General features: G+C 46.4%; 1 protein-coding gene across 3 annotated transcripts in view; it reads left to right on the forward strand.

Annotated features, from left to right (window-relative positions):
- The window catches only part of CORO1C (coronin 1C), a 78,323-nt gene extending 53,605 nt beyond the window's left edge, over positions 1 to 24,718 (forward strand). For all 3 annotated transcript variants that reach the window (XM_037052342.1, XM_037052343.1, XM_037052341.1), the window contains exons 4-11: positions 9,312 to 9,441; positions 11,921 to 12,102; positions 15,214 to 15,333; positions 16,302 to 16,406; positions 18,341 to 18,486; positions 20,705 to 20,762; positions 20,869 to 21,114; positions 22,285 to 24,718. In XM_037052342.1, the coding sequence (XP_036908237.1) occupies positions 9,312 to 9,441; positions 11,921 to 12,102; positions 15,214 to 15,333; positions 16,302 to 16,406; positions 18,341 to 18,486; positions 20,705 to 20,762; positions 20,869 to 21,114; positions 22,285 to 22,404 (1,107 nt within the window). In that variant the 3' untranslated portion in view covers positions 22,405 to 24,718. The remainder of the gene's footprint in view (positions 1 to 9,311; positions 9,442 to 11,920; positions 12,103 to 15,213; positions 15,334 to 16,301; positions 16,407 to 18,340; positions 18,487 to 20,704; positions 20,763 to 20,868; positions 21,115 to 22,284) is intronic.

The raw sequence follows: 24,718 nt of genomic DNA on the forward strand, positions 1-24,718 counted from the left end.
CAGGCTCTGTTACCGGTTCCTGGGATTCGTGTTTTTGCTTGTTCTGCCCAAGTGCGGGTGGCTGGGTCTCCTCTTTCCAGGAGGAAACAGTCTAGGACCCAAGTCCTTGCCTTTCTTTATGGTTTTAATCATTCAATAGTGCATCTCTAGACACTCTAGCTTAGTTTTGCAAGTTTTAAAAACTTGCTATGTCTTTTAAGTCTTTCACAATCCTCCTCCCTCCTTTTCTTGTCCTTATCAGTGTATTGATATCTGTTGAAGAAGCCTGAACTTCAACCTGTATCTTTCAACAGTGTGCATTACACTGATTGTACCCTTATGGTACAGTTCAGCATACTCTGGGTCCTCTGAATTTTGTGCAGATTGGCTGCTGGATCCTGAAGTGTGATCAGATTCAGGTTCCAACCCTTTGGCCAGACTTTTCGAGATAGGCTTGGTGCACCCAGCTGTTTGAACTTCACAGGGCTCCACCTTCCGTCATTTTCAGGTAGTGTTCTGAACCGTGGTGGCTTGCTTTCCAAGATTTTTCTGGTCTGCCTTTATTTGGCCTTTCTCGTCTTTCTGTCCCTCTTATTTCTATCCTGCTCAGATTTGACTTCAGTTCTTAAAATGTCTCTTCAGGGTGGGACCTGTCTTGGAAAGGAGGCCTGTCCTCTGGTTTCTTAGACCGTTGGGGTCAAGTCTGCTCTGGCCCTTATATTCACCTGTTGCTAGAGAGGGCAGGACTGGCCCCAGTTCCCGTGGCGGGTCTCACGTTGGCCTGCTGTTCTCAGTGGGAGTTGTCTCACTGATGCCTGGTGATTTTCCCCGACAGCAGCAGCTAATGCACAGGTTACCTTGCTGTTGGTGAGGTTTCTCCACTGACCTGTGTTTGGAGATTATCACCTAGTTTTGTGTAAATGCTGTTCCTGGGTGTTTGGTTTTGCTATCTGCTTGCTCTGTGTTTTTATGGAGGGACTCGGGATGATCCCAAAACTATGCTGCCACCTTCCCAGAACCTTCTAACATTGTGTCTGAATCGGTATCCCCAGTGAACATTTTGTAAATTAAATAATATGTAATGCTTCGGGATAAACCCTTCTGCTTATTTCTGTTAAGCCCTTAAGTATATCACCGATTATAATCGCTTAATGTCCCCCAAATCACTTGTTACTGTTATTGGGGTAATTACAGAAAGTTTTTATAACTTAGCAGGTGAACTGAAATTTGAAAGAAATAGTTGATCATCTCCTACCCCACTTGCTTCTTAATACCTGATGTTCCACTTTGCTCTCCTGAAGTTAAAAGAATACCATACAGTAGATTGAATGGTTTCAAACAACACCCATTAAAAAAAAAAGGAAAGAAAAGTTCTCTGTAGTTTCTCAAGCTTAGGCTGTTGGTAGTGACCTGTGAGCTACGAATAGTGGGTAGTGGATCAGGGCCTGGTTCTAGTGGAAGAAGGGCCCTGAGAAAGCCCGAGACTGGGAGTTCCGAGCATGTGCTGGCTGCACAAATGCTTCGGTCTCAGTTTCCTTGTGTGTAAGCTTGTAATAATGATGATATGATGAACATGCCAATTGAAGGGATCAAGGAAAGTATGAATGTAGAATTAGTTATTTTTGCAGTGAGTTTTGATACTTACCTGTAAGTGAATTTGCAGCATAAGAATATCTTTAGCAAATATTCAGTAGAAAAAATACAACAGAACTGGTTTATGAAATGAAGTATAAACTGATTAAATTCATTAAAAAACTGGTCCTGGCTGGTGTAGCTCAGTGGATTGAGCACAGGCCTGTGAACCAGACGATCGCAGTTCGATTCCCAGTCAGGGCACATGCCTGGGTTGTAGGCCAGTTCCCAGCAGGGGATGCACGAGAGGCAACCATACATTGATATTTCTCTCCTTCTCTCTTTCCCTTCCCCTCTAAAGATAAATAAATAAAATTAAAAAAATTCATTAAAAACCTGCTTCTTATATGTATGGGATAATTCCATTAAGTCCTAAGCATTTAAGCATTGATTTGCTATTTTGTGAGCATTGATTTCATGACGGTGATGTCACTTTGATTGAAGTCTCAGGAGAAGAAGCTGGCCTTATGGTACTGGCCTTATGATACTCCATCTTTCAGAGATGGCTTCGTTAAGCAGCCTAAAAGTAAATTATGTTGGCATAATTAAATGTACTTTAATGTGCATTTAAGGTACTATCAATACTTTTAATGTACTTCCATTTGAAGTGATGTTTTAAACCAGCAAATTCAGTTACGCAAACCTTCCTCCTAGAAACTGCATTTCACCCTCGGTTTTCCGTATTTGGGGTATTGTAAGTTTTTTTCCTCCAACAGTGTCTTCTCACAGAGAATTTTAGAGATTGTGGCCACTGGTATTGTACTTGGGAAAATTCTAGCTCCAAGGAAAGAACAGTGCTGTCAATACTACGGAGAGTAGCCCAACTAAGTTTTATGATTGGTGTCGACTCCACCGTGTCCTCTGTCTGCAGGGTAGTAATCAAACACAAATGGAAAGACCGGCTAATTCAGCAGGGTTGCCGCGGGCGTCTGCGAGAGGGGAAAAATCTTGAAGGCAGAGTGGGTGTCTACTTGTTTGTCTCCGGCTGGATGTTCTAATCTAAACAGTCCCCACGTGGTCATGTTGAAATGGACACTTCCATTTTCCTCAGTCTCCCACCTCTGTGGAAATTAACAAAAAGCAACCCCCTCTTTGATACATTTTTGCTTCCGATGTAACTTTTTCTAGTACAGTTTTTGTTTGCAAATTAAAATGGTGGTGATGTCGTTGGTGATGAGAGTGTGTTCCTCAGGATTCCGGTCCCTCTCAGTCTTCAGTGGCGCTTCAGGTCATTCCCTTCTTGTACGGGTTACACCCGGGCCATCTGCCAGTGGGTCTGAGAGCCTTGGCCAATCAGAACCCAGCTGACCCAAATCGGTCCTTGATCTTCCCAAAACTAAGGTTGTTCTTAACACCACGGGTCACTTATGAATGCTGTGACTCAGCACGTCCTACCCCTTGGGGCTGTGTGCTCTGCAGCTGCCACAGAATCTGTGCGCCTCTTCCTGCCTCCTAAGAGCATCGCTTTCCTTCGTTTTCCCTTTGGAGTTGGTTTCCTTCACGTTTAAAAAACACAGCTTTTCGGGGAATTGCCCTTTTCGTGGCCGTAACCCCAGTGCCTAGCCCAGTAGCAAGTCCCGGATGGGTGTGTAAGCCAGGGCAGCAGGGTCAGGAATCACTTTGTGTGCTTAGCTTGGCCCCGTGTGTCAGAAGTAAAACCAGCAAACAAATTGCATTTCAAAATTACTGCTTCAGAGAAGCCGACATTTAATTTTCCTTTTTTCTTGTTGGAAATGTTCTCCTGAGCCGTCCTTTTTCCCAGTTAGAACTTCCCTTGTGAAAAGGATGGCGGTGATAACAGTAGTTTCCGAACATGCGCTTGAAGTTGTGTTTTCTTCCAGAACCGGGATGGGTTTTCACTGATTGATTCACTTTTTCATCTGGAAGCCCTTGGGACTGATTGCATTTTTTTTTCCTTTCTTTCAAAACAGGACAAAACAAAACATTGCCATAGTAATGTGTTGTCCAAATAGAAAATTTCAGGAACACACATTATTATTTAAAAAACAAAAACAAGAATTGACTGGAGGGGAGATGTAGCTTACAGTCCCCTGCTGGGCTGAGACGCCCACTCCCAGCACAGTGGAGGTTTGGTACCTGTCTTCTCTCTACTCACTGCCTATTTTTGAAAAGGCTGCGGGGCATTAGAGCACCAGCCTGTGGCTGTGAGACAGAGAGAAGCTCAGGGACCTGCCTGGAGACCAAAGCTGTCCTCGTCTGTGCTAGCTGGCCTACGTGTGAACTGCAGCCTCCATACATGGGATTTGGGGGACGTGAATTAGACTCTTGGGTACAGTGCTGAATTAACTTGAAGATAAAACTCATTCCAGGAAATTATGTTCACTCTTAAAAATACACATGGGTCATAGTGGTCATAGTAACAGGAAGAAAAATAGTCGTGAACATATAGCAGGGACTTTCTTTGCTAAGTGCTGTTTCTAAGCCTGATTAGTGTGTGTGATTATACTGAATCATTATACCAGCAAAGTTAAGTGGCTCCCGTTTTACAACTTAGGAAACACAGGCTCAGGGAGTGACAGTTTTGTCAAAGGTCGTCCTATTTGAGTATTTCATGTTAAGGTAGTGCTTGCATGCGCAAAATGTTTTAGCTCATTGGACCTTTCCAATAACCCCATTGGAAGCTGAGCCTGTGCTGTCCCCAGTATCAAACAAGGAAATTGAGGCTCCAAGACGTGAAGTCCATTTTTTAAAAAGATATTTAATTATTGTATTTTTATTGATCAGTTCTAGAGAAATTGATTTGTTGTTCCACTTATTTATGCATTCGTTGGTCGATTCTTGTATGTGCCCTGACCAGGAATCCAACCTGGGCAACCTTGGCGCATCTGGAGGATGCTCTAACCAGTTGGGCTGCAAGGCCAGGGCTGTGAAGTCCCTTTTTAATGCTAACACGGCCAGTTAGCCAGTTAGTGTCCCAGCTCTGATGGGAGCCCGGGAGCCCGTGTGACTTGGGGCACCCAGGCCAGTGCCCTCTCTGCCACACCAGGATGTGTCCCAGGTTGCCTACAAGAGCACTGGACACGCACCGAGTGGCTCCTCTGCTGTCTGTTGTGCTGGTGCTGTGGCAAGCGAGACCTCTTCAGTTCGCACTGGAAGGCCAGTGCCCGGAAGCAGCAGGCAGTCCTAAAAAGGGCAAAGAGCCACATAATGTCAGGCCTGTGGGTAGGGCCAGCGGGCGCCAACCATGGGGTGTGCACGCTTTATGTGGAAAGACTTACGGCTCTGCCGGCTCCTTTCCACAGGCCACAATGGAGAACAACACCACCTTTATTTACCAGCAGAGGCGAGAGTTCCATCATCTTTTCATTTAGTTTTACAGGCTTTTCCAGTCCCTTTCTCCTCCCACTGTAAGTCCTCGTGCCTGTGCTATCTTTGTTACGCTGGCCTTTTCCTGTCAGCTGCTCAGCCAGCCTCCTTGGGGCATTCAGTTTTTAGAAAATTGCTATATGCATCTGTGTTTTGGATTTCCTTCCTCATCCCCTTCCTTCTTTCCTTCTTCCTCCTGTCACCAGATTCCTTTTTGTCCTTAGAGGTCATCTCCCTAGAGAGCCTTCCTGGACATAGCAAACTTGAACAGCAAGAAGCTAACCTCATGGCACTTGTATTTTTGCTGAGCACTCAACTTATACCAGCATCGCCTTGTTACATGCACTGTATGGCTTCCTGGTAATACCAGTAGCTAGCACTTATCAGAGCCTGCCTTATGCCAGGCGTTATTCTAAATGCCTTAGGCTCCATGAGGGCAGGTTTATCATGACTTCCATTTTATGGGTGAGGAAACTTAAGCCCCAGACAGGTTAGGTCAATGTCCCCAAGGTCATACAGATGATGTGTGAGCGAAACAGGAATTGAACGGTCTGTTCAACTTTGGGAGTCCATATTCTTAACCCCTACACTGTGCTGTCTCTACATTTGGGGGGCACTGGTTGTATATCCCAAGTGCAGCAGCCCTAGGAAGTGGGGGTGCTGGTGTCGCCTCTGTGCACAGTGCTGCTGAGTCGTCTGCCCAGGACCGTCACAGTCAGTGGCCCTGGCAGAACCTGAACTGGGATCCCTTTGGCTCCAGAGCGCGTGCTCCGGCGTGCGTGTCACAGCCTTTGCCCTTGCTGTCTTTGGTTTCGGTTTCACCGACGGTTCTGCTTTCCTCACCCTTTCCCACCCTGCCTGATAACGGCTGCCTCGTATGGGTGCTCCGGAGATGTGGTGCGTGAATGAGCAACCAAGGTAGCAGAAGGGGTTAGAGGCCTGTATTTAATGCGTAAACCTAGTTGAAGGAACCATTGAATCTTCCAGCAGTGACATGTAGAAGGACAAGAGTGTCTCATTTTAAAAATTGTATAATAAGTGTTTTGCTTCCACGTTGAAATTACCTCGCAATTCATGGAAAAGATGGCTGAAGAAGCTAGAGAAAGGGAAAAAGTGAAGTGCCATGGTCAGCTCTGCTTCCATCCTAATATTTAATCTGGAAATGCTGATTATAACCAGAGCATCCCATCACTCCATGCTTCATTAAGGACTTAGAAAGCACACTATTTATTTAATCGTGGTCAATCACACACAGAGGTTTTGCAATCATTGCAAGAAAACCCCGCAGCCCATGGTTATGATGCCATCTGGAGGTGGTAGGTGGTATTACCACTCGTTCAGCTCTAAGCCTGGGTCAGAATTCATCTTGCAGGATGCATTTCCTGTTGAGTCACTAAAGTCTCATTTCAAGGTTGTTTCTCTGCAGACTTCGTGCTTTGACAAATTAGTGGTCATTTCCTGTTCGTTCTGTTCAAAATTTAAGCCTTCCTTTATATTAGATAGCCAAGTTCAATTTGGAGCTGTTTTACTAATCCTAAATCCTTGGATTAAAATAGTGCTTATCAGGAAGAAAGCATGTTTGGTGCTGGGCAGGTGGGGGGAGTGGAAGCCCACCCCCCCCACCTCCCCACCCCCCACCCCCGCAGGGGAGAGGCTGTGGTCTGGGCGAAGGACAGAGAGGGGGCAAGGCAGGTTTTCTGTTCGCCTTCTGTGCTTGTTTGCATCTGTTTTGTTTAAATTTTGCTGGATGATGAGAGTTCAGGGGAAATTAGTGACAAACTAAACATGGGCTTCAAAAGCTGTATTTACTTTGCTGTGATTTGTATAAGGAGTTGTATTTAGCTGTAAAAACGAGTGGTCATTAACTCACAACTTTTCCCAGTCTTCCGAATGGAAAACTTTTTGTTCTAATGTTTTTACAGGACAACGGAATTGGGCTGAACCCTAAATGCTCAGCTACTCCCTCTCTCTCTTCCACTAAGCAATTGAAAACAGACAGTTGTTTGCGTCTTAAAAATCCCCGAGAAAGGAAAATTCTGTTTCTCACTTGTTCCACTGTTGAGCATGATTTTTTACTGGCAAGTTCTAAATTTTTCATGAACTAGTTCCTTAAAATCTTTTTTTTTTTTGCTGGTACATTACTTATTTTAATCTTCATATGTAAGATGATTACTTTTCATATGAGCCTTTTCACAAATTTAAATATATCCTAATGTCTGGTTTTCTACAGGGTTCTTGGTGCTGTTCAGCTTAGCTGTGACTCAGCCCCTTTGTTCTTAGAGGGTAGTTCTTGGGTCTGGGAAAACCCGAGTCTTCCGTTGTTAAACATATTCTGATGCTTTTCTGTGTTTCTGTCCCCTTGCTGCCCAGGCATGTCCTTAGTAAGATATGGTGAATCTTCTGAGTTTTCCATCAAGAGGAATTTTAAAACAGTGTTACTGAGATATAATTCACATAAAGTTCACCTATGTAGAGTGTACAATTCATTGGTTTTTAGTATAGTTACAGATATGTACAACCATCACCATAGACAATTTTAGAATATTTTCACTACCTTCCAGAGAATCCCCATGTCTTCGAGCTTTTACCATTTCCCAATTCCTTAGCGTGAAGTAACCAGTAATCTACTTTCTGGCTCTGTATCTTTTCCTACTCTGGACCTTCCGTGTACGTGGAACCTACCATCTGTGGTTTTTTGTGACTGGCTTCTTTTTACTTAGCATCATGTTTTCAAGCACTGTGCATGTTGTAGCACTATCAGTACTTTATTCCTTTGTAATAGCTTTTTTTAATCCTCACCCGAGGATATACGTACTGATTTTAGAGGGGGGGGGGAGGGAGGGGCAGGTAGGGAGAGAAGCATCGATTGGTTGCCTGCTATACACTCCCCGACCGGGGACTGAAGCTGCAACCCAGGCCTGTGCCCTGACCAGGGATCAGCGCTGCCACCTTTTGGTTTACGAGATGCTGCTCTAACCAACTGAGCCACACCGGCCAGGACAGTACTTCATTCCTCTTATGGCTCAGTAGTACTCCATTGTATAGACACACCACATTTTGTTTATTAACTGTGTCAGTTGCTGGGCATTTGGGTTGTTTTTACCTTTTGGCTATTACAGATAATGCTACTGTGAACATTCAGGTACACGTTTCATTTCTCTTGGGTAGAAGTGGTATTACTTCTCTTACCTGGGAGTGGTGTTCCTGGGTCGTGTGATGACTGTGTTTCGTCGTCTGCGGCACTTCCAGACCGTTGCACGTAGTGCTGCGCCGTTTCACATCCCTCCCAGCAGAGGAATGTCTGAGGGCTCTGCTTTCTCTCCCTCCTCACCAACACTTGTTATTATCTGACTCTTTCATTCCAGTCTCCTAGTGGGTGGGCAGTGATGTTTTATGGTGGTTTTTGATTTGCACTTTCCTAATGACTAAAAATGTTGAACTTCTTTTCTGAGTAGAAGTTATTTATGTATTCTAGAGAGAAGTCCCTTATCAGGTGTATCACTTAGAGCATTTTCGCTTTCTGTGGGTTGTCTTTCACTTTCTTGATGATATCCTTGGAAACACAAAAGTTTTTAATTTTGAAGAGGTCCGCTCTATTTGTTTTTGCTTTTGTAAGAAAATTGGTTTTCTGTGATACATATTGCAAAACTATTAGATATATTTTTATTTTCCAAATGTAAAATGATAAAAAATATGATGTTTTTTAAAACTGTGCCATACCCACCCTGGCTGGTGTGGCTCAGGTGGCTGAGGCGTTGTCCCGTACACCGAAAGGTCGGGGGTTCCGTTCCTGGGTGGTGCGCCTTCCTAGGTTGCAGAGTTGATCCCGGTCAGGGCATATGTGGGAGGCAACCAGTCGATGTTCCTTTCTTTCTCCCTCTCCTTTCCTCTCTCTCTCTCTCTCTCTCTCTCTCTCTCTAAAATCAGTAAATACTTAAGTAAAAACAAAACCGCACCACTCCCAAAGAGCCCTTGGTGGGTCAGTTTTGCTCTTTTCCTCCGGAGCCGTGGACACAGAGGATCTCACCCTCTGCTGCTTTTCATGGGGGCATCAGTTCTTTTGTATTTTGGGTTTGGGGAGTTTTTTTGCATGCTTCTGACTGGAGTGTTGAACTTAACAGGGAATGTAAAATAAAAGCGCAAATACTAAATGAAAGTGGAGAGGTCACATTTTGTAGGCCTTACAGATATTCTGGTCTTGAATACCTGACTACATTTTTAAGAACTCCTATACACAGTCATTTCACATTGTCCTGCATTTCGTTCTGAGACCAGTGTTTATGTCCGTTCATGCAGAACAAGTCTCCCAAACGGACAGTCGCTGTAAATGTGGTCATGAAAGATGGATCATCTTTGTCTTCCTTTTCCAACAGGTGTGGCAGATTCCGGAAAATGGGCTCACCCTTTCCCTGACCGAACCTGTGGTGATTTTAGAAGGCCACTCAAAGAGAGTGGGCATTGTGGCCTGGCACCCGACCGCCCGCAACGTGCTTCTCAGCGCAGGTAGGGGCCGCACAGTCCTCTCTTTGCCCTTGTCACTGCTTCTTGCATCCCTTTGTGTGGAGGGAGCAGCAGGTGCATGTGACTGAGCTCTGAAGGGTTTGAAGTAGGTCATTAGGAATCCACGGTGAGGGGCTAAGACGCAGTGGTTTCCCAGATCATGTGTGCACGTGTGCTGAGGCTATTCTGATAGTCTGGTGGGGGGGGAGACTTCCTGCTTTAAAAAGTGAACAGATACCTGCTTATTTATTTGCCTGTGATTTCGGCAGGCCCGTGGTTCCAGCTGGGGCCCTCCACGGACCACGATTTTAGTCGTTCCTGAGGTAGAAGGTGGGACGCAGGGGAGCCGGGAGCTCTGGGTTCCAGCTCTGGTGTTGCTGCTGATTTCTGGGTGGCCCTGTTAGGCAAATATGTTTCTTCCTTTTAAGAAATACTTACATTTTTCTCCTTATGGAAGTAGTATGTGTACGTTATAGAGAATACACATAAACAAAAGGAAGAAAAGAAAAATCCCTTGTACTCCCACCACCCAGAGGGACCATCATTATTACCATTTGGTGCTTCTTTCCGGAAGCTGTTTCTGCACACACACAAGTGTTGTTAACCACGAGGATGGATTCAGAGACTCTGCATAGGTGGCCTCTTCATGGGCCTTTAAATGGTCTTCCTGTGATATTGTCAATGACTCCATGAAGAGTCCATTGTTGGGATACCTCAGTTTTTTAAGTCAGCCCCTCATTTCTGGACTTTGAGGTTGTTTCCGATTTTTTACTTTTAAAGCACTTTAGATTTTATCTTCTTTTAAAAGAGAAGCAGTACAAAGGGCAAGAGGAAGCTTTGTGGGGTGATGGAAATGCCCTGTACTGTGGTTGTCATGGTGACTACATGAATACATGTCTGTCAGAACTTAATGAATGTGTACTTCAGATGGGTGTGCTGTGTTGTATGCAAATTACAACTTAATACAACTGGCTTATAAAAAAGGGACGCTAATGTTAGTGGTGGAATTTCGGAGCGCTTTCCTCTGACCAGTGAAGAGGAGGGGGGCAGTTCAGTTTTTAACTGGGAATAAAGGATATTAATGATACAGTGCGTTAAATAAAAAATGTAATGCCAGGTACCTATTGAAACCAAGGACTACTTTTCAAAAAGACACTACATAGGATTCTCTTCTTTTAAAATCACGCTGACTGTGCCTGGGAACCCTTCCATTGTTCTACTCAGGACCTCAGTCTGATAAGGAGAGAAAACAGTTCCCAAGGTGGAATTGCATTGTGGAAAATGTCCTGCTCCTCCTCTCACTGAGATCAAACTTAGAGCATTATCAGCAGGCTGATCCCCGTGCTCCCCTTCACAAGCAAAGGAGAAGAATGGTTGGTTGCAGCGTTCTGCATATTTGAAGACTGTGATCCATCCCTGGTGGCTGGAGTTACCTGTTGCCTGTGATGAAGAAGGCAGAGGAAGGGCCAGGTCTCGCGAGGCTCGAGCGGTCCACTCGGCTTCTCGCAGTGCCGTGCGGTGCTTCCGCCCTTTCCTGCCTATCCCTCTTGGGTAACTTCTGTGTTCTGGGTATTAGTGGCTAATTTTCCTGAAGTGCTTGCAAAATTGGTGTATTGGCAAGAATTCACTTTCAGCATGTCCATTCCTTATTTTTTCTTCATCCTTGAGATAATGTCCTGGAAGCAACAAATGATGCTGTTTTTAAAGGGGTCTCAGAGACTCGGGGCAGACCCTTGAAGGAAGGATGCGGATGAGCCGAAGGGTTGTGACCGAGTCAGCAGTACGGCCTCTTAGGGGACAGTTTCTGCATCTCCATGTCCGTGTGATTAATTTGGGCTTCTCAGATCAGGATGGTCTTGGCCTGTGTTCTCTCCCCTTTACTTAAACTTACTGTAATTTGCTGTGCATTTAATCCAAGACCATGTTGTACAGCGTCATTGATTTGAATAGCCTGCCTCCACCACCTCTGTTGAGTGTCCTAAACAGTTATTTAAACTCTTTATTTTTAGTCCCTCTGGAAAAGAAGTGAACCGTATTCATTCTGATACTTGTTTTACTAGGAAAGGAAACTGACAATTACTTGGTGTCCACGCACCCAGTTAACTCTTCCATCCAAGCACTAACCAGGCCCGACCCTGCTTAGCTTCCCAGATCAGACGAGATTGGGCGCGTTCAGGGTGGTATGGCCATAGACCCCCAGTTAACTCTTTAAAAAACATAGGATGCCATTTTCTTGCAGTTCTTTGTTTTCTTTGTGGTTGTGTTTGTTTCATACAAACCCAGACTTGACAGGTTGTATTTTTCCTTTAACACAGATTTCCTTTACACAACTGTCATTTTTTTTGGTCACTTCAGTTTTTAGCTCCTAGTGAGGGAGGCCTCTTGTCAGCACCCTTCTCTCAATGCGTGTCTTTGTCGTTTTCACAAGCGTGCTGTTGTGCAGGCATTTCTGACATCGGGGGGCGCTTGTGCTTGCTCTCAGGCTGTGACAACGCCATCATCATCTGGAACGTGGGGACCGGGGAGGCCCTGACGACCCTGGACGACATGCACTCGGACATGATTTACAACGTGAGCTGGAACCGGAATGGCAGTCTGATCTGCACGGCTTCCAAAGACAAGAAAGTGAGGGTGATCGACCCTAGGAAACAGGAGATCGTTGCTGTAAGTGCTCTTGGGACAAAACCCCCAGTATCTGTGGCACCTGAGTGAGTGTGAACCATCTGCTTTGTAAAGCAGGCCGCAGGGGCGGCTGGCCGGCGGGCCCTTGCTGGGTGCAGATGTCTGTGGATCAGAAAAGGCTCTGTCTCTCAGTCACTTCAGAGTCGTACGTTTCCAGCTTTTACCCAAGTCTTACCTCTCATTTGGTGACCACTTTTCACAAAGAAATATTTTTGTATTAGTTCACTAGAATTGTTAAGAGTTGACAAGTCTAGACCAGCTAACCCAGTTAACTGCGTTACCAGCTTAGTGCTGAGTATTGATGAATGGATTCCCACCCCACTTCAAAAATGACTGTTAAAGTCTCACAAAGGTGTAGCAAGTTCTCTCATCAGGTCAATGTGTTAGTTTCTACCACCTAAACCAGGCCTCTGCAAAATCACCTCGTGACAAAAGGTGAACGTTTGGGACTTAAATCAGGGTTGAGACTGAAAATGGTGAATCCGAGAATGTCTCACTCCCCATCTGAGGCCCTAAATTGCCCTTCTCGGAGATGCGGGGGTTCTGTAGTGCATCTCTGGAGGGGGGCAGTAGCTGTAGTTGGTGCTCTTAGAGCATTGGGACTCGCTGGCCCTGCTCAGAGTGCCTTCTCTACTTGGACCTTCCAGGGTGGTTCTAGTGCCCTCTCACTGAACAAACAAGGTTAGGGGAGGGGCTAACTGGACTAGACTCTCTTTCCTGTGAGATTGGTAGACACTGTAGGCATGTCCAACCTTAAGCTTATTATCCTCTTGAGAAACAAACATTTGGAATGCAGTGCAGACTTCCGGCCAAGATGGAGGCATAGGTGGAAACACTGTGCCTCCTCCCACAACCAAGTTTAAAGACAACAAAGTTTTAGTAACACAAATGCAACCAAAACACAGAAAATCGAACTGTACAGAAGGCTGACAACAATGAACCGTTCAGCCAGACAGGTAGAGGAGCGGAGTCAGCGGCTGGCAGAGCGGGGCTGGGCAAGAAAAATCGGCCGGACCGACCCAGGAGCGCAGGCAGCAGTTGGTAGATCCCAGGTGTGGGGTGGCAATGGGCGGACCCAGTGAGGGTGCAAGGTGGCTGGCTGACCGAGGTCACACATTCGCACACAGATAAACCAGGTAAGCAGTGAACAGTGAGACCATTCAGTCTAGGGCCCCAGCGACAGTAATTAAAGCCTAAAAGCACCAATTGGAAAGACTTTTGGGCTTGAGGTGCCGGGAGAAGCTCCCAGGCTCACAGTTTGTTGGAGAGACCCACAGGGTCCCGGAGGGTGCACAGGCCCACCCACCTCGGAGCCAGCACCAGGGGGGCCCGGTTTTCAGGAAGCAGCAGAGGGGACTGATATCCGAGAGAGAGTGGAACAAACGTCATTGCCCCTCTCTGACTGACCCCGCCCCCACATACAGCATCAGAACCCAGGGACCTGGGTCGCCCCACCCTGGTGAACACCTAAGGCTCCGCCCCTCATACATAACAGGCGCTAACAGACCAAAACATTATGGCTCAAGAAGAAGAACAGCTCAAATCCCCAGAGCCAGTACTTCTAAGTGACCAAGAAATAGCCAGCCTATCAGATGCACAGTTCAAAATACTGGTGATCAGGATGCTCACAGAACTGGTCGATTTTAGTCACAAATTAGACGAACAAATGAAAGCTAAACTAAGTGAAATGAAGGGAAATGCACAGGAAAACAGTAGTGATGGAAAGGAAACTGGGACTCAAATCAAGGGAGTGGACCAGAAGGAAGAAAAACATAACCAAACAGAAAACAATAAAGAAACAAGAATTTTAAAAAATGAGAGGCTTAGGAAACTCCAGAACATCTTTAAACACTCCAACATCCGAATTATAGGGGTACCAGAAGGGGAAGAGGAAGAGCGACAAGTTGGAAAACTTATTTGAACAAATAATAAAGGAGAACTTCCCCAGTCTGGCAAAGGAAATAGACTTCCAGGAAATCCAGGAAGCTCAGAGAGTCCCAAAGAAGTTGGACCCAAGAAGGAACACACCAAGGCACATCATAATTACATTAGCCAAGACTAAAATGAAGGAGAGAATCCTAGAAGCAGCAAGGGATAAGGGGACAGTCACCTACAAAGGAGTACCCATCAGACTGTCAGCGGATTTCTCAAAAGAGACCTTACAGGCAAGAAGGGGCTGGAAAGAAGTATTCCAAGTCATGAAATCCAAAGACCTACAGCCAAGATTGCTTTATCCAGCAAAACTTTCATTTAGAATGGAAGGACAGATAAAGTGCTTCTCAGATAAGGTCAAGTTCAAGGAGTTCATCATCACCAAGCCCTTATTATATGAAATGCTAAAGGGACTTATATAAGAAAAAGAAGATGAAAAATATGAACAGTGAAAGGACAGCAAACTCACAGTTATTAACAACCACACCTAAAACAAAAGCAAACCAAGAGGACAGCTAGATCAGGAGTGGAACCATAGAAATGAAGAACACATGGAGGGTTAGCAACAGGGGAGTGGGAGGAGGAGAAGAGGGGAGAAGGCACAGAGAATAAGTAGCATAGGCGGTGGGTAGAAGATAGACGGCGGGGGAGGGCAAGAATGCTATGGGAAATACAGAATCTAAAGAACTTGTGACACATGGACATAAACTAAAGGGGGGAAATGGTGGGGGAAGGGTGTGCAGGGTGGAGGGGAATGAAGGGGGGAAATGTAACAACTGTAATGGCATAATCAATAAGATATATTTAAAAAAAAGAAACATGTGACAGAGATAGTTTTATTTTTGCAGTGCACAGACTTGGGTAGGAGCAGGGCATGGCGGAAGGATTGAGTGAGGCTTTTGAGTCAGGCCCTAACCTGAGCTGAGGGACCTTGACCAAATCATCCAGTGTCTCCTTCCCCACCTGCGGAGGAGAGATGGTTATTAATGTGAGAGAGAGAGAGAGAGACACACACACACCACCACCACCCCCCACCCCACCCCCGTCAGCATGAATGGCGTGTGGGGTGTGGTGGGCTTTGGGGTATGGGCCCCACCCTTTCACCCCACCTTCCTGCCGTTTGAATGTGTGTCATGTGCCTCTTTGCTCTCTGTCCTCCAGGAGAAGGAGAAAGCACACGAGGGCGCGCGGCCCATGAGAGCTATCTTTCTGGCTGATGGCAACGTCTTCACCACCGGTTTCAGCCGCATGAGTGAGCGGCAGCTGGCTCTCTGGAACCCGGTATGCCCCGTCCCAGCCTTTCCGCCAGCTTGCTCTGAGCCTTCTCTCTTTTCTCAGTGGGTCATCGGGTTGGCACATAGATTGTGGGGTCCTCAGTATAGTTTTCTGAACTCCCACTTGTCTTACATTGGATGTGAAGTTCTCATCCCCACTGGAGACTTTTTGCTAAATGTCTTTCAAAAATGCATTGTAACACTCCCAAGGAGTGTGTGTTGACTGTTTTTTTAAAAGAATGCGTGAGGAATCCAGACTTGGGAAATGAGTTTTAAACTTGTTCATTAAAAACTTAATGAAGGCCTGACCAGCGTGGCGCAGTTGGCTGGACATCTTCCTGCAAAACGAAAGGTCGCTGGTTCAGTTCCGGGTGGGGGCACATGCCTGGGTTGTGGGTTTGGTCCCTGGTTGTGGCGCACAAGAGAGGTGACTGATCGATATTTCTCTCTTACGTTAACATTTCTCTTCCTCTTCTTGTCCCTCCCTACTCCTTTCTCTAAAATTAAATACATAAAGTCTTTTTAAAAAAAGAATAAGTGGGAAAACACTAAACCGCATACACGGTGTGGTCCCTAGCTGTGTGTATACGTGTGTTGGGAGGAAACAGACCGAGATGGGCATCGCTTCTGTGGGATAATGGCATATGAGACGATTTTTATGGTTTTCCATGTAACTTTTTAAAGAACACATTATAATAAGAAAAAAAGTACTTGCAAAAAAAGTCGCGAAGGAGAAGGGAGCTCTTGGTCCCAGAGTCACTCCGAAGTATGCATCCACGATGCTGTCACATCGGCGTGATTTTCAGCGGGTTGGGTCCCGTTTAGTCCCTGTTGGTGGTTACGTGTGTGAATATCGTGTGTGCATCGGTCACACTCTCATTATTGTGGGGAAACAGCTTCATTGGGGTAAAGAGTGCATAGTAAGATTACAGAAATTGATACTTAGAAATGTGTGTGTGTGTAATTTTTTTCCAGAAAAACATGGAGGAACCGATTGCTCTTCATGAAATGGACACTAGCAACGGGGTGTTGCTGCCTTTCTATGACCCCGACACCAGTATCATTTACCTATGTGGAAAGGTAAGCAGTAATTCTGACATTTAATGTTAAATTTCATCCTGTGGGAGGAAAGGGCTGTTCTCCAGAGATTTTGTAGCTGGGCAGCGTATTGTGTCATTTCAATGAATTTGATGTGTGAGTGTCTGAAGGTAAAATAAAGAAGGATGGTTTTATTGTGTTTTAGGTGAGTGAGACTGGACAGTGTGTAACCTGCCAGTTGTGTGGCGGTAACAGGCCCTGCTCGTACCTCTGACCGAATCAGGGCTCGGGCTTGGGCTGGGGCACTGCGCGCATGTCAGCAGGGAGCTGTCTAGTGAGACCCAGAGAGTGCGTGCTGGCGCTGTTTTGTTTGTTCCTTGGCAGCTTTTATGTTTTGCTTTTGTTGTTTGTGTTCTTGTGTGTGTGTGTGTTTGTGTGTGTGTATGTGTGTTTATTTTTATATGCTGATGTCTCGCACTTGCCTGGTGGTGCTGTGTGGCTTGTGATTTTAGATTTCTCTCCATTGGTATCGGGTGAGTAACCAGTTCGCCACATTAATGACAAAGTCGGGATAGTTCTGGATTGGCGTTTAATACTTAAGACTACATGCCATGCTCTTAAAGAGAAGGATGTTGGGAGAGTGAGCCTTTGAGGGCCTACAGCCCCTTGTTAGGGCCCTGGGCTTGAAAACGTGCGGCCTGATTAAAGCTCCAGGAAGTGACAGTTGTCCCGCACTGCAACAAGAAGCTTTCCTCCTGCTTATCGTTCTCTGCCTAACTAAACTGGTGGTGGCTTTATAATTATTACTTTTTAAAACTTTTTTTACTAGGTGCTAACCTCATTATTACTTTGTAGGTTTTTCCTTAGAAATGTGTGTAGTTGGAATAAGTGAATTAATAGGAATGGAGTGAGGTAAGCCCTCAGAGCTGTTAGGACCCCCCTTGCTGGGTGAAGCCCAGAGTGTCTCTCTCTTGTTGTGCTTGGCGGAGCTGCTGCGGAGCTGCTTCGTGTTTTCTTAGGTCCGTTTCTGAGAAACGAGATCTTGCCTGTTTCCTCGGAGTCCTTTTCCCTCAGAGGTTAACAGCGACCATAGACTGCATCGAGACAAAGGGCGTGTTCCCCAGGGGTCGTTAGCACTAGGCGGAAAATTATTTTTAGTTTGCACAGAACAAATAGTGTGTGTTCAGCTTTTTTTCCATTGCTTTAGACATTTATTTATATGATTGAAACAAATGGAAATCATGAAGACAGACAGGATTGTTAGGGAGCGATACCGCCCAGCTGTGTATGTGTGTGTCTCCATACATACATACTCACGTCTCCCACCAGGCAGAATTGCCCTCATGTTCAGGTTGGTATAACTGTGTGACAGTTCTTTGTTCTTGGACTAGCATGGGCTTCAGATCTCCAAAAAGGATCTGACCATTCCAAGCAAGATCATTGTAGAAGTTTATACATTTTGATGAGATAGCAAACCTTGTAAAGTTAAATACAACTAAAGCTTATTAACTGGGAAAATCTTAGTTTTTATTATTATCTGACTGTCATGAGTGCCCTCAGGACCCTGAACGACACTGCCCTGTGCCCGTTATAACTTAGACCGGTAGTTGCCCTCTCGACAGCCCTGGTCTTTTGTTTGCCTTTTAAAGTCAAATTGTGGTGCAGGTGTTCGGCAGAGGTGGGAACATTTTTGCCCTGACTCTGACTTGGAGCCCAGACTCCATGAAGTAACATTGAGCCTTCAGCAGGGGGCAGAGGAGACCGTTTAAAGGGCATGCTGGTGTTTGGTAAGCGAGGGCTTACTCTGCCAGGATGAGAACGCACCATGTGCTTTCGGCAAGCCTCTTAAGAGGAAGAAAAGTCAGCTGCTGGAGCAGAGCCCTAATTAATACATGATTTACAGGGGAGAGAGACGCCCACTTAAATGAGCTGTTTCAGTTAATAGTGAACACAAACTGGTCTCTGATTTCTTGTAGGGTGACAGCAGTATCCGCTATTTCGAGATCACGGATGAATCCCCCTATGTCCACTACCTCAACACATTCAGCAGCAAGGAGCCTCAGAGAGGGATGGGTTACATGCCCAAGAGGGGACTTGATGTCAACAAATGTGAGATTGCCAGGTAAAGAATCGGCTCGGTGGAGTGTTGGAACTGCTTACGCCGTCTGTGGTCCACGGGAGCAGCACTACTGCTTCTGTGGTTCTGCGGTGCCCGGGTCTTGGTGCCTGGGTCTTCCTGCCCATCCTAGGGGCCGTGGAGTTTGGGGGCGGGGGGACCTTTCCGAATCATTTCATCTAACTGTCCCTCTCCATTCTTCAGATTCTATAACTAGATGGGCAGCAGTAAGCAGCTTAGCCTGCGTGTATTGGACACTTATTGGAGTAGTGAAACTGTCATCTGTTGTCTTCAGGTTGAGGCCGTGGCCAGTGTCCCCCGGGAGGCGAGCAGGGGAGAGCCTGTCCCTGAGGTGGAAATAAGGGGTGGCTTTCCTGCCCTGTGAGGGGGCAAACCAGGTTCCAACATGGCTTGTGGACTCCATGGGCCTTAAACTAGAGAAGGCAAAGACCTGCAGCGGGGAGTTGGGTTGAGGTCATTGGTGTGGGAAGTGCTATAGAATCCCCGCTGCTCTGTACTGCTCTGGATTTTTTAAAAAGTACCGCATTTTTCAGACTATAAGACGCACACTGCCCCCCCCCCTTTGCAAAGTTGGGAGGAATAATGGTCATTAATGCTGCTATTGAGTTCTGTTTACACTTACATTGGTAAAATATTATATTATTTATGTTATTAAATTTTTTGCCACATTTTTTGCTTCAAAATTTTTTTCCCTATTTTCTCTAAAACCTAGGTTAAAAAAGTGTGTCTTATGGTCCGGAAAACGCGCTGCATTCCCTAGTGCTAGTGGGCTTCCTGAGGTGCGGGCTCTCCTCGAGTACTAGTGAGCACAGGTGCCTAGGCCGTTAGGAACCAGAGAACAAGTAGCACCGCGTCCCCAGGCGAAGACCCCAGTACCCATGATGCAACGCTGCACTTCTGTGGAGGCCACGCAGTTTTCCCGTAATTGACACATCTTTAAAAAGAATTTTAAAGCTCTTTTTGTATTAATTGGTATTTTTTCTAACACATCCAACTCTGTAGCTAGAGTAGTGAAGGAAAGGTCTCACACATAATTCGAAATTGTGGTTTAAACCAAACTAATCAAATGTACTTCAAAATATATTGAATTTGAATTTAAGATTATATTCAGTGTTTGGGAGTACGCTTATTTTTTTGTCACCTAAAAGTTTAAAAAGCCATAAAACCATTCAGGACCCCTCCTATGTATTGTGTCTTGAGCATTCACCCAGTGTCAGGCACCGCATGGTGTGCTGCCTGGGTCCCTCTTTACCTCACATAACGCCCTGTGCGGCAGGCGCGCTCTCACCTCCAGGTGAGGAGGAGGGCCTTGCGGGTGGTGAGGCGGTCACACGCTCAGGCACTGCGGTAGCTGAGCTGGGCATCAAGCCCAGGTCCTCCGTACTGACTGCAGAGGTTTCATGCTTTATGTTCCTGCTCTTTCTACATTTGAGACAGTTTCAAATTTTTGAGCAAATTTTTTGAGTGTTAACTATGTCGTGGCTTGCTTGAATGCCAAATTTTTTTAAAGATTTTATTTATTTTTTTTTAGAGGGGAAAGGAAGGAGAGAGAGAAATATCAATGTATGGTTGCCTCTGGTGTGTCCCCTGCAGGGAACTGGCCTGCAACCCAGGCATGTGCCCTGACTGGGAATCGAACTGCGATCGTGTGGTTTGCAGGGCCGCGCTCAATCCACTGAGCTACGCCAGCCAGGGCTGAATGCCAAAATTTTTATTCCTAGGATAAGGATACTTTCTTTTTTCTTTAAAAAATCATTTTTGTGCTTAGTTTGGCCACCTTGGGTTGGCAGAAGACCTGGCATCAAGTCGTAGATACTATCTGATTTGTAGGTGCTCGTTCCCTCCTGCCTGTGGTCTGGTGATTTTTTACAACTGAATCGTCGTCGGTGGTGGTGTCATTTCCACCCCAGCCGACCTGCCCCGGATCACAGGGGTTCCACTGTTACCGTCATGCGTAGGGCTACTTCTGGTTCTGGTCTCCGGTGCACCACTTGCTAGCGTAGATACTCTGTACTTTCGTTTTCTCGTCTGTGCACCAGGAACCCTAAATTCTGCCTACTCCGTGGGCAGGGCAGCCGAGGTGGTGGGCGGAGCATTCCGCGTCCCAGACAGCGTGGTCCAGAAGGGGTGGTTATGGAGCCTGTTTGCTACTTGGCCACCTGTTTGACTTAATGCAACTTTTGCCTTTATTTTCCTTTTGAAGATTCTTCAAACTTCACGAGAGAAAGTGTGAGCCTATTATCATGACTGTTCCCAGGAAGGTAAGTGTCCAGTTTTCTGAGCAGTCTTTGTTTTAAAGAGTTTTTCAAAATCTCCGACCTACCTTCCCTTACCTAACTAAGGGTTTCCCCGAAATGTCTCTTATAGTCGGACCTTTTCCAAGATGACCTGTACCCGGACACTGCGGGGCCAGAAGCCGCAATGGAGGCCGAGGAGTGGTTCGAGGGGAAGAACGCAGATCCAATCCTTATCTCCTTGAAGCACGGGTACATTCCAGGCAAAAACAGGGACCTCAAGGTGGTCAAGAAGAACATTCTAGATAGCAAGCCCACTGCAAACAAGAAGTGTGACCTGATCACTGTCTCCAAGAAAAGCACAGACACGACCAGTGTGGTAAGGACCACAGGCAGTTGAGGGGTGTGCTTGCCTGGCTCAGGCCTAGTCCTCTTGAGCTTCTTCCAGTCCTGCGCACCAGCTGGTGCTGTCCCATGAAGGGGGTCTCAGTAAGTGATAGCGTGTGCTTATTTATGAGTCTCCTCAGTCATGATGTTGGAATTGTGGCCGAGTTCAGCTTCTTTGTTATAACAACTTGGTCTTCTCTGTCTTCAGGAATAAACCAGAGCCCCTGGGTTCTTCTTAAGTGTCTTTCCCCAAACTGAGTACACCTCCCCCTTCTCTAATTTGGGTAAAGTGAAACCGAAGGGCATGGGGTCACAGATGCCAGGAAGAGAAGGCCCTGGGAAAGAGGGCGTGCCAGGTGGGTTCAGATGTTGTTGAGGGTCTGAGTGACAGAAGGACCTGGCAGTGAGTAGTATTTAGCCACAGAGATGATCTTGGGCATCCCGGCAAGAACCATTTCAGTGGGGTGGTAGAAACTGCCACCTGACGTTGAAGACCCGCGTGGCACAGGAGAATGCTGCTTCGGGGAAAGCAGCTTGCAGCCCGGGAGGGCAGGAGATGGGGAAGGCGGGGAATGGTCAGTGGGAAGATAAGCGGAATGGAGAGACAGAGAGCTGGCGTTTGGGCATGACTGAGGAAGCACACGAGTGCAGCCTCGTTTGTGCATGCGTTGATTTCAGGGTTTCTAAAGGAATCATTTCCACGCAGGTGAGGCTCAGGCTCCTTAGAACAGTTAGCAGAGAGGGCAACGGATTTCGCTCCCAAGAACGTTCCTCCCCGGAAAACTGTAGGAGCTCTGTGGCCTCTGGAAGTTCACCCCTCACCCGGGTCACATCGAAGCCACTTCTGGCAGAGTGCAGGATTGGGAGTTAGGGCAGCCTCAGAGGAATGGGTCTTGTCCTGCAGTTTAACTGTGTCCTGAGAGCCGGCCCAGGTCAGTGCGCAGGCGTGGGGACAGGAAGCAGCACTGCGGCGTGCCGCTGTCTGGGGCCGTCAGGTGGGCCAACGAGCGCTAATTACTTGCTGAAGAGGCCCAACCTGGCAGCTGTGGCTTGCCACTTCCAAAATGGAAAACCCCATTGAATGCCTTATAGTTCTCAACTGCTTTGGACTTTGTGGGCTGCTTTTTAGTCACCTCTTCCCTTCCTTTTTTTGTTCTCTTAGCAAAATGAAGCCAAGTTGGATGAGATTTTAAAAGAGATCAAATCTATAAAAGACACAATCTGCAATCAAGATGAGCGTATTTCCAAGTTAGAAGAGCAGATGGCAAAGATCGCCGCCTGAAGGTCGACCCCCAACCCCCAGAACGGGAGCAAGAACTCGTGCTTGGTAGCTGGTCGTTGGTGTGGTCCCAGGGAGGGCGCTAGGGGGGCACTGCCGGTCGGAGACATTGGTTTCCGGTTTGTCAGCCAGCGATAGGCCACATTCCAGTGAGAACTCAATTTGTCTCCCAAATTTGCAGAAACAAAATGTGATTTAAAAGCTGGGCTTTTTATCAGAAAGCTTTTTTGATGTTTTAAGTGTTTATGTGACTTGTTGAACTTTTAAAAGACAAAAGTGCTACTTTTAAAATCCAAGATACTCTGAATTTTAGAAACCCAACCGATTCTGATTCAGTGTCGTGCCCAAGTACCTTTTTTTAACAAATAGGGACCAATGCCACATTGCTTTTTATATTTCTTTTTTTTTAATGTTGCCAAAACCAAAAGTAATTTTTTTTCTTTGTATTTTGCTACTTTGCAGTATTTGTGTGTGGTTTTTTTTTTTCCTTAATTTGAAAGGGACAGCACTGTGTATGTTTATAAACTAAATGAAGATAAGATATTATTTTGTATAAACACTCATCTGAGAACAATCAGAGCAGTAGCCACATTGTGCTGGCTCGTTCGCAGCACAGACCCGGTCACCTCGATGACTGCACACAGGGGAGACTTGAAAAATCACGTGGATTCGTGTCACCACCCCTCTCATTGCATTGAGTCTTCTGATCAAAAATGTTCATCCTGCCATTTCCTTTCTCTCCTTTCTCTTTCCTAGAAATTGGGTGGTTGTACCAGAATGGAATTTCGCTTCTTGGTTACCCTGTGCTTCAGATGATTATAATCTAACCTAAACTAGCATGTGTTTCTGCAGTTTTGTTACCCACGTGGGCTCTGTCGCAGTCATCACTCCAAACATCACGTTTCAGGTTTCAGTCCGTACTTGACCAGGGCACCGGGACAAGACGACGCCTGTACTGTGGAGTGTTCCTTCCTGCCCATTTCAGCAGCTTACCTAGCTCTCAAGTACATGGGGGACCACCGACTAGGGAACCGGGAAGGGAGCGTTGGCTCCTTGTGATCTCTGCTTTCCTGCGTGTCCCATGCTGTCCCTGTGTTGTGCTGGAGGAAGAAGTGCTCTCGTTCGCCACCAGAGCGCCTGCCCAGCCCTCTTCCTCCTATAGGCAGCCACCTCTCTCAGGGCCCCCCCACCCCCCGCCCCGCCATTCCACTCTCCTTGCCTTTCAGCCCTAACTGCATTCCGCTAAGGGAGGCCAGGGGGTGCTACTGAATACTGAGACTTAGGAGAATGGTCTAGAATGGAGCAAGACCAGGAACGCAGATCTCTGCTGTAGCTTTAATGTGCACAAGTGTGTCCCTCTCCACACAAACTGACCCACTCTACCCCTCCTGCTTGCACCCGGGCTGCGTCAAAGCACAGAGGCTCCCCAGACTCGGGGAGGCCAGAGGCTGAGCTCTGATCACCTGTCCATCCCAGGGTTAGCTAGAACTTCTCTCTGCTTCCAATTTTTCGTATTGCATGTTTGAGAAACAAGATCTAAGGAGTTTCTGTTTTGCAAGGAGTGAGTGTCTGTGATTGAACGTGAAACGTATAGTGCCATTGGGACCACAATGGGAACTCATTTGCGTACGTTCCTGCTGGTGTGGGGACACGACTGGCTGGATGCGTCTGAATGCAGGGAACCAGGATGGAGGCAGGGTGTGGACGGGGGTTGGCATGCACAGCCACGCTGGGAGTGACATCTGCCTAGAAAAGGTACTGTGTTCTTAACTGACGTTGGGATCGCTGTCTCCATAATTTCAGGGCATCTGATTGTTCGGTGTGGTTTTGTGTGTGTGTGTGTGTGTGTTTTAATATTGATGTGGATGATGAGACATAAAGAGAAAACAGTAATGACAGTGACTTGTATGTGTTTCTTTACCAACATAATCTGCTGAGGGCCTTTGTTTTTAAGATTCAGAAATGTTTTAAGGTTCCGATGTCAAATGAATTAAGTGAACAAAATTGTTGCTGATGCTGGTGAAACACCACAGGGACTGCGGTTCAGAGCGAAGAGGGAGGCAAGGAAAAGCTGGCCTGGCCTTAGTGTGTGACGTGTGGCTTGTTTCATGAGCGACGCCCGGCCAGACTCAGAGTCGGCGCCTGCAGCACTGTGGTGTATTTTTCCTGTTGTGTCTTTTTTTTTTTAAAGCCGTGCTATCCCAGAGAAGAACCAGTGAATTACTCCTAGATCGGCTCTTATAGAGCGGCCATACTATTCTGTCAAAACACTTGCTTCCATTTTCAAAGATTAAAAAAAAAATCATTGATTACAAAA

This window comes from Sturnira hondurensis, unplaced genomic scaffold, assembly GCF_014824575.4.
Source record: "Sturnira hondurensis isolate 20B ecotype Veracruz unplaced genomic scaffold, ASM1482457v3 Scaffold0007406, whole genome shotgun sequence".
Lineage (NCBI taxonomy): Eukaryota > Metazoa > Chordata > Mammalia > Chiroptera > Phyllostomidae > Sturnira > Sturnira hondurensis.